Source organism: Sinocyclocheilus anshuiensis, unplaced genomic scaffold (assembly GCF_001515605.1).
Source record: "Sinocyclocheilus anshuiensis isolate Anshui unplaced genomic scaffold, SAMN03320099.WGS_v1.1 scaffold3070, whole genome shotgun sequence".
Classification (NCBI taxonomy): Eukaryota; Metazoa; Chordata; class Actinopteri; order Cypriniformes; family Cyprinidae; genus Sinocyclocheilus; species Sinocyclocheilus anshuiensis.
In genome coordinates, this window is record NW_015537928.1 from 133,111 (window position 1) to 142,042 (window position 8,932).

General features: G+C 37.1%; 1 protein-coding gene across 5 annotated transcripts in view; it reads left to right on the top strand.

Moving 5' to 3' along the window:
* Positions 1-2,652, top strand: part of LOC107657705 (gephyrin) — a 97,972-nt gene extending 95,320 nt beyond the window's left edge. For all 5 annotated transcript variants that reach the window (XM_016445917.1, XM_016445928.1, XM_016445940.1 and 2 more), the window contains 2 exons: positions 1,129-1,225; positions 1,342-2,652. In XM_016445917.1, the coding sequence (XP_016301403.1) occupies positions 1,129-1,225; positions 1,342-1,475 (231 nt within the window). In that variant the 3' untranslated portion in view covers positions 1,476-2,652. The remainder of the gene's footprint in view (positions 1-1,128; positions 1,226-1,341) is intronic.
* Positions 2,653-8,932: the final 6,280 nt, after the last annotated feature.

Genomic DNA, 8,932 nt, shown 5'->3' on the forward strand with positions numbered 1-8,932 from the left:
GATGTGAAGACCCCCCTCTCCCCCCTCTAGTGACGCAGAGGTGTCAAATTTCACGGCTCTGAAATGGCTGCCGAGCTGACAGGCTGTAATCTGGCCAATTGCAGTCCAGAAGCGACCACAGATCTATAGAACATCAGACGCGCTGGCCGTGCGCGTTTTTGGTATGAAGAGCGGCTGTTTTCAGACGAGCGTCTTTTTCTGTACCTGGACAAAACGCTATATATCTCACTGATGGAAGCACGCAGAAACGTGAAAATTATCTTGTTTGAAAGAAGAGATCCTAATCTAAAAGATAATATAGAGTATATAGATATTTGTGGCTGTTTGCGGCTGACTGAAGCAGTGCTACGAGTATAAATGTAAATTCGCTCAGAGGTGACAAAATTTTACATCGCGATTCTATTGAAGATCATTCGATCTGTGATTGTCACACAATGAAATAATCTACATCGTCAAATTCCTGAGAATGAGAGCTTTCTTGTGATATATGACTTGACTTTTTTGTGAAAAATATATAAAATACACATTCTTCGTAAAAATTATTCGCAATGGTTAGGCGGAAATTCGTGTGTGGGACGAATACATTTCTAAGCTTAATTTTACTGCTTTATGAATATAAAAACCAAAAGGATTCTTTGTAAAGAAGACACTCCAAGCTTTCAAATTAACCCATATATGGGCTGATACCATATAAGGAAGGCTATGTAAATGAAGCATAAACATTTTTAACGTTTGCACATTTGAATTCCGTATCCTAAATTGATGTATTGATATATTTAATGTTTGATGCTGTGACAAGTTTTGTAAATGAAATGTAAATAACTTTTTCTTACTTACAAATCAATAGTCTCCAATACATCATATAGAGTGGAGTATATAAAATTGCAAAATAAACATTTATCAATCTGTACTTTTTTAAATACTTAAGTGCATTAAAAAACAAATACTTTTGCACTTTGACGCAAGTAAAATTGAAAAGGAATATACTTTTACTGGAGTAATGTATTATTATGGTATCTGTACTTTTACTCCAGTACTTGAGTTGTGTACTTCATCCACCACTGCTTTCTTGTGACTTGCATTGTGTTTCTGCTGCGATGTCATCCGTATGTGTCCTTTTCTTGGCAGCTGTCCTGTGATGTAAAGTTGGATCCACGTCCAGAATATCATCGCTGTATACTGACATGGCACCACCAGGAACCACTTCCCTGGGCACAGAGCACAGGTATACATAATTAGTTATGTATATGTGTATATACGGCATACAGCATATATATAGCTTACAAAAAACTAACTTATTTGAATGCAAAAAAGCAAGTAACACCATGTTCTGCTTGACAGGAAACCAAATGAGTAGTCGGCTAATGAGCATGCGCAGTGCCAACGGCCTTCTGATGTTGCCTCCGAAAACAGAGCAATACGTGGAGTTGCACAAGGGTGAAGTCGTGGACGTCATGGTCATAGGACGGCTATGATGTTATCTTAAGGGGACAGACCAAGTACAGAGCAAGAAAGTGGTGCATGTCCACATATCATTACTATTCTGGAATATGCAACGGCACAGCTAGGTTTTATTGATTTGGGAGAAGTTGATCCAGTATTATAAACATTTCGAACAAAGACGAATATGTGAAATTTCTGAAAATACGACTTCGAAGACATCATAGTATTTCAAAGACAGAAAACATTATACCTTTTAAAGTGAGAATATATATATATGAAATATAAGAGATTTATTCTGTAATATATTGTTATAATTATTATGATTATTCATATAATGATGAATATTATCATATTAAGCAACTCTGTTCTCTTTCATTGCAATTGCTTTGTGTGTTCAATGCTAGAACTTATAGATGGCCGTAGTATTTTAATAGACAGCTGTTGGCGCCTGTCACACATACATCAGAAAGCTTATTTTCTCATCGGTAGAAAATGTCACTGAGGAATGAAAAGCTCTTCAAAATGACAGGAGCTGGATCTTTTCATCTCTCCTCAAAGTGCAACAAGGTGACCCAGCTATCTTTCCCTTTAGTATTATATGCTCCATAAAGACTTCATTATGCTTCATAAAGGGTTTACAAAACCGCTTTGCTTGTCGTTTATCTTGTGAGTCGTGTTTATGTGCGCAGTGCCAAAAGCCATGGCTGTGGGGGAAGGTCTTGTGGTCGCGCCGCCGGGTGGCACAGACTTTGTGTGGAAACGATGACCGGTCGGTGGGGGTCTGTGTAAATTCTGTGCTACTTTAGCGCGCCCGGAGGCATGTCCTGTGCTACAGGCTATACATCAGTCTGGAACATACTTCATAGTAAACTGGCCCTCATAGCTCTGCCCTTATTACTCTCTATTTTACACACTACCCTTACATTTAAACTCGCCCGGCCCAATCCTAGAGGCTGAGCTCCCTGGAAACTTTTATTTGTTTAACTTTGAAGATGAAGACAGCTTATTTAAGTGCTGACTGCCTTTTTAAATGAATTACATCCAATGTACAGTAAAAAAAAATGCAAGAGTGATATTGTACAGACAAGTGACCAGCACTCCTGAGGAATATACTATGGTACTGAAAAGATATTGAAAACCTCTGTACTATAATATCATTTTCTGTAATAATGATCTAATGCGAGAATTAAAATTCTTGATCATTATGTAAAGACGTGATTCAGTTTCATTTTTTAAATAAACACTGAAAGCTGATTGACTTGAGTTCTCCAAATCTGTTTATTTCCATGCATATATGATCAATGTTTATTATTTAATAATATACAATATTCACAATTGTATTAAATCAAATATAAAAAAAAATACTTAATAAATATTAAGTAATAAAGAAAGAAAAACAAGAAAAAAAGTATGCACATTGAATTTACAGCTCCAAAAACATTTTCCAAACAATGATTTGACCACTCAGGTCTTCAACAGGCACAATGCCTGATAATATTTGGAAAGTAATTTTTGGGAAAATACATTTTTGGAGCTGTCACTTCAGAGAGCACACTTTCTTTCTTTCTTTCTTTCTTTCTTTCTTTCTTTCTTTCTTCCTGCGCCTGAACCGAAATTTGGGTCTTCTGGACGTTCACACCTTTTTATTTATTTATTTATTTATATTTACTTATTTATTTTTGTATTGATAAGAGATGCCATAGTCTTGAAATATAAGCTGTTTCCTTTAAGCATTATTAAAGTTTTCTCTTATATTTAATTGGACATCTTTTAAAAAATAAAATAAAAATATCTGCATTCTTCTGCACAATTTAACACGCAGAAAGCAGTTTGTAAAATTAATGTCTGAACATACACTATTCAAAGTGGACAATTTGCTAACCCATAAGGCTTTGCTGAATGTTTTTTTGTTAACGTTTTGGTTCTACAATACTGAAAGTGGCTAAAATTTAAAAACCGAACAAGCCTCAAAAACCCAAGCCGAAACTGACCGGTTTCTCGTCCGCTCGACATTCGCAAGGAAAACCACACCTAATTGGACGGTGGAGTTTAATGATGGTGGATCTGTCCAATCAGAAGCGTCGTCTCATGCGGTTGCCGGAGGCGCTGTTGAGCCGCTCTCCGTCAGTCAGTACCGAGACTCTGGAGCCGCGGCGACCTGTCACACAACATGACAACAATCTCAAGCGCTATTCTGTGAATAAAACCGCTTGTTTGGGAGTATTTATACACTAACTGGACTAAAGGGACGGCATATCTAACTGAAGAGGTAAGCTAAGCGACTCTTTAAAGTTGTTTGGCCGTTTAAACGCGGCGTAAGTGTTGTTTGCAACAGGTTGCCTGGGAAAGAAAGCAGCGCTGCACTTCGGGAAGTGGCCAGCTAGCAGTGTTAGCAATGCAAATATATTTAGCAAAACACTAAAGCAAGCTCTAATTTCTCTGAAATTCAACTCTATAAACATCGAAGAGACTGTTTATAGGATTTATACGTTCTGTGTTTAACTATTTTTGGAGTTTTTAGGGCATACCAACCAAGCTCATACAACGGCTGTCCCTCAAAACCCTACCTAGGCAGCATTTTTAGGCATCATAGGCGCGTTCATTGCTCAAAAAGTGGCCGCTCACTAGGTCGTGAGACAGTTACCCTGCTGCTTTAGATTAAGTTAATGTGAATGTGAAGATACAGGCTGAAAATGGCAAAACTAAAGCTCCACAAACAACCTGTTGAAACTGCATGGAAGTTTCTTTGATTGATACACGGACTGCCATTGTTCATCTACCTTCATTACAGCAATTAGGACACAAATGTCGCATTGTTCCCTTCGGAAACGTTCAGAAATCGGATATCACTGACTCTTCATATTCTCTCTGGAGTGATCACTGGGATACTATGGATCAAAGCTGACATGGAAAGGGCGTTATCGTTTTATTTTATGGCTGAAATGCCTTGGGGAAGTAGAGGAGAATGTATTTCACCAGTCAGACAGATATCTGCAGTTAAAAAGTTGATAATTTTTGTATTATTAGTTAATTGAAGAGCGTGTGTCATTCATTAAAATGGTCTTGGATTCTAGACACACTGGACTGCGTTTACTAGGCATGTTAAAAGTGTTTATGTGCTTGTAAAATTGAGTGTTAAGTGTTCTGGTTTATTTTATCAACCTCCTTTTTGCATATTCAAAGGACTCTGACAGTTTAATGTGCTAGTAAAGGAGAAGAAAATACAGTTTTTCAATCTTGATCTTTTTTTGTGTTACTAGTTCACGCTCAGTGACTATAGTACATGTAACTTGTGGTCTCCGAAATGTCCTTTAATTTCCAAAAACCGTTTAAATTGTGGAATAATTGTATTTAAATGTAAATTCTTAATTAAATACAAACTAAGCTATGGACAGTATCATGCTGTAATTTACCACAGTAAATAATTTTGACAACAGAAATAATGTTTCCTCAGTTTCAGGTTTCCCACAATCCTGGGAATCCTATGCCTACAAAAGCCACAGAAATTAATCAAAACTATAACAGTCACTGAAATTTCAATAGAATGTTTTTTAGTTATGCTCAATCTAAAGTATTTATTTGCATAGAAAAAGTCATATAATAATGCTATCAATAATAAACAACTGGAGAAGTCTTAGAAAATCTTGTGGGAACCCGACAGTATATAAAAAGCAAACATAAAAATGTTGACAGACATACCTTATGTGAAAATCTGTGCGAGTGTGACAGTTGACCCATAGACTTTAATTGTAAGTGCTTCACTATTAACATTTTTGGCTTGTTTTTGTTTGTCTTATGGTCACCAAGTCACCAAAAAGTCCGTTCCCAGCAGTGTCTGGTTGTGATCCATGTCTTCATTCCATTATTAGGAACACAATTGACGATCTTATCATTTCCTCAGATCACAAGCTGCGAGTCAGCTGGCAGCTCTGTGTTGTTTAAAGATAAGTCTTCACTGCATGCTGTGATATAATTCAGCTTCGGAGGTGACCGAAGGTAACCCGTATCAGCACCGTCACAGAGATAACCTTCCCTGCTCTTTATGCTTATGTTGAAGTCCGAGATCATTTGTTCCATAAAATGATTCAAGGCTGTTGATGAAGATTATGATGATGGTAATGGGTTATTTATGGCAGTTTTGTTTGTTTGCTGCAGGTGTGGAGATACTGCGCAAATAAATTATGCTATAACAGATGATAGAGGGTTTTGGCTCTGAATCAGATGTGCTTTCTTTCAAGGAGACGTATCTGTTTTCAGAGTAGAGCGAGAGGTGTTAATGCCAGCACGTTCTCGAATCATATTACCTCACCGCCACGTTCCTTCAGTGAGTCTGGCCTGTCAGACTGATGAAATCTGATGGCCTGATGGATATATTGTAGGATATAGCACATAGGGGGACTCCCTTCATCATCAGTGGATTTAAATATGAATAATGATAATTTATATCTTAATTGTTCATATAAAATTATTACACAATATAAAATTGTTCATGTAATAATTAAATATAATACTCTTTATATATATATATATATATATATTTTTTTTTTTAGTGGTTGTGTAAAAAAAATGTGTAAAAGGAACTTTACTTGTTATATGCACTACCATTCAAAAGAGTTGTTCATGTTTTTGTGTTTCATTTCTTTTATGTTCACCAAGGCAGCATTTATGTAATCAGAAATACTGTAAAACTGTAATATTTTTAAAATATACATGTAAATATTATTATAGTATTGAATATATTTTAAAACTAAATTTATTATTTGGCAGAGGTGAATTTTCAGCAGCCATCCAGACTTCAGTGTCACATCATCTTTCAGAGAACTAGTAGGAATAAATTCTAATATGCTGATTTGTGCTTACGAAACATAAATTATATTTATAAATGTTGAAAGCAGTTGTGCTGCTTAATATTTTTGTGGAAACATGGTACTTTTTTTCACTAGAATTTTTTTTGTTGAATAGAAAGTTCAAAAAACGTCATTTATTTGAAATGATCTTTTGCAACATTAAAATGATTTTACTGTCACATGTTCAAATTAATGCATTATTGCAAAGTATTAATAAATAAATATAAAAAATACTGACTTCGAACATAAATGATAGTGTATATTTAGCCACCCCTTCTCTAGATATTTTTTTTTTGTTGCTTTGCATTGACTATTGAAATACCTACCTGTATTTGTCAAGCGCTAGTTCATATCCACTATAGTGACAGACACCCGCATTAAATGTTATCAGCAAGTATTTTATAGTTATGTGTGGAACTAACAAGTAGGCTGATAGTCTCAAGTGTTTCATTCTCATTCTCAGATGTGTGTGATGCATTGATGTGGGAAGAGAGTTATGAAGGTGTAGACAGGACTTTTTTATCACATGGGTGGTGGTGCGGGAAGGGACTGGGACCAGTGCCAGCAATGTACAGAACCGCTGTGACCCATCTGTGTCCCCTGAGGAATTCTCAATATGCACCGGCTCTGCTGTCCTGATGGACCGCCACGGCTAGGAATTAACAAGCCACAAACTCTCCTAGAGAGTCCATCCAAAATGCCAGGGGGCTACTGTTCTGTCTAGACCTGGATTTTCCCACTAGTTTTCAGGAGGCCCGTGAAGGTCAATAACAACATGGCCCCTGAGTGTTCAAACTAACGACCCCGAAAGGATAGCATGCAGCTCTCGAATCACCGACTTGAAAAATGTTCTCATCAGTTGTGTGAAATGTTTCTTATCACTGTTTGTCACTTGGCTAATACTAGCTGTGAGGAATCCTTATTAATCTATTGATTCCATTTGGGGTCTGTCAAATCTCTCAGTCATTGCAGGATGGTCTAGGTGCAGTAACCAGTCAAGAGTGGTTGAGCCACAGATCACCAGCACTGTCTAATAGGCTTTCAGTGCTATAAATTGCAACACATCAGCACACTTTAAAACATGCATATATTTTTTAATGCTGCTTTTTTTTTTTTTTTTTGTAGAACCATGCTGGTAATTTCATATTCCTATCACTATGGATTGAAAATTATCGTTTTTAATGCAAGATGGTAGGTTAAGCTTGTCTTTTTATTAGGGGTGGGAATCGCAGGGTACCTCACAATACGATACAATACGAATCACGATACATGGCTCACGATACAATAATATCGCGATTCTGCGATAATCGATATATTGCTAGACAATTCTATAATGATACATCACGATATCTGTCTAACTATGAAAACAAAATGCCTGTGAAAAGGTTAAGTGCAAGTTTTCTCTCTCTATTCAAGTCCAACCTGTTAGAAAGCAGCACAAAGGTTTTGTAAATCAAATTTAACATGCTAAGGAAATTAATAATTTTATTCTTGGACTTTCTAAAAGCTTACACTTTTCTTTGTGTGTAAACCAACATATTTAACTGCTTATCAACTTTATATATAGCCTATATATAAACCTGGTACATTTCAAAATTTACCTGGAGTGCTTTCTCAACCTTTCCTCTCCGCTCATCATAAAAACTGAGCCCCGCGCACATGACATGCAGGGGGGAAAAAAGCCATTCTCATCGCGTCTTTTGCGCGCTCAGGTTCGATATTTCAAATGTAGACGTGCGGCAAGCCAACAAACTGCACACTTCTGCGCTGCATTACAGCTCTTGACGAGGTTTTGTTTCGTCGTCCATGCCATAGGTGCAGATGTTTCTGCCGGTCGGTGCCCTAATGCGCACTTGTAATATCTGAGAGAGAGGGAGAGCATCCAGTTTTGTTGACATAAAACTAGACGCGCCGGCGCCGCTCTCTCTCACTCATATAGTGAGGGAAAATCACCTGCGATCCGAGCGGAGAGGTTAGGCTACTCACGGACTCAATATGCGCTCTGCAATAATAACATGATCAATGCCTACAGTCCACGCTGATAGCTATTCCGGGGCAGTTTTTTTTATCTCCATCTCTTTTTATCTCCATAAACGTATATAGAGCAGTAGAGCTAATGTTTAAGTAAATTCCAGTGGCTGGAAATCTGTTTATCCTTCGGTTCCTCATGCTTACCCATCTTCATAGAGAACGCAGTTCATGGTTGCTCAGAGCGCTTTGGAAAGAAGGTGTAAAAGCCGCGGCCACGATTTCCACGCATTTTTTTAGATGCTGGGAGCAGGGAAATCTATATAGAGCGCCTTATTGTAGTATTATATTGTAGTAAATTGTAGTATTGTATTGTAGTAAAATATCGATATTTGGCGCCAGATATCGATTCTCGTATCGCATAAAGAAGGACAACGATATATCGCCATATCGATATATTGTCCCACCCCTACTTTTTATAGTGGTTAGGGTGGTGTTTTACAGTTGCAATGCCATGACCCTACAAAGTATGAAAAATCCTGTGGTTAGTTCTTCCTCAGAAGTGCTCACATTGTATCATTTTGAGAACTTGGTTTAAAAAAAAGAGTTGCATACATCCAGCTTTAAAGGAATAGTCCACCCAAAAATAAACCAAAAAATTGTCATCATTTTCT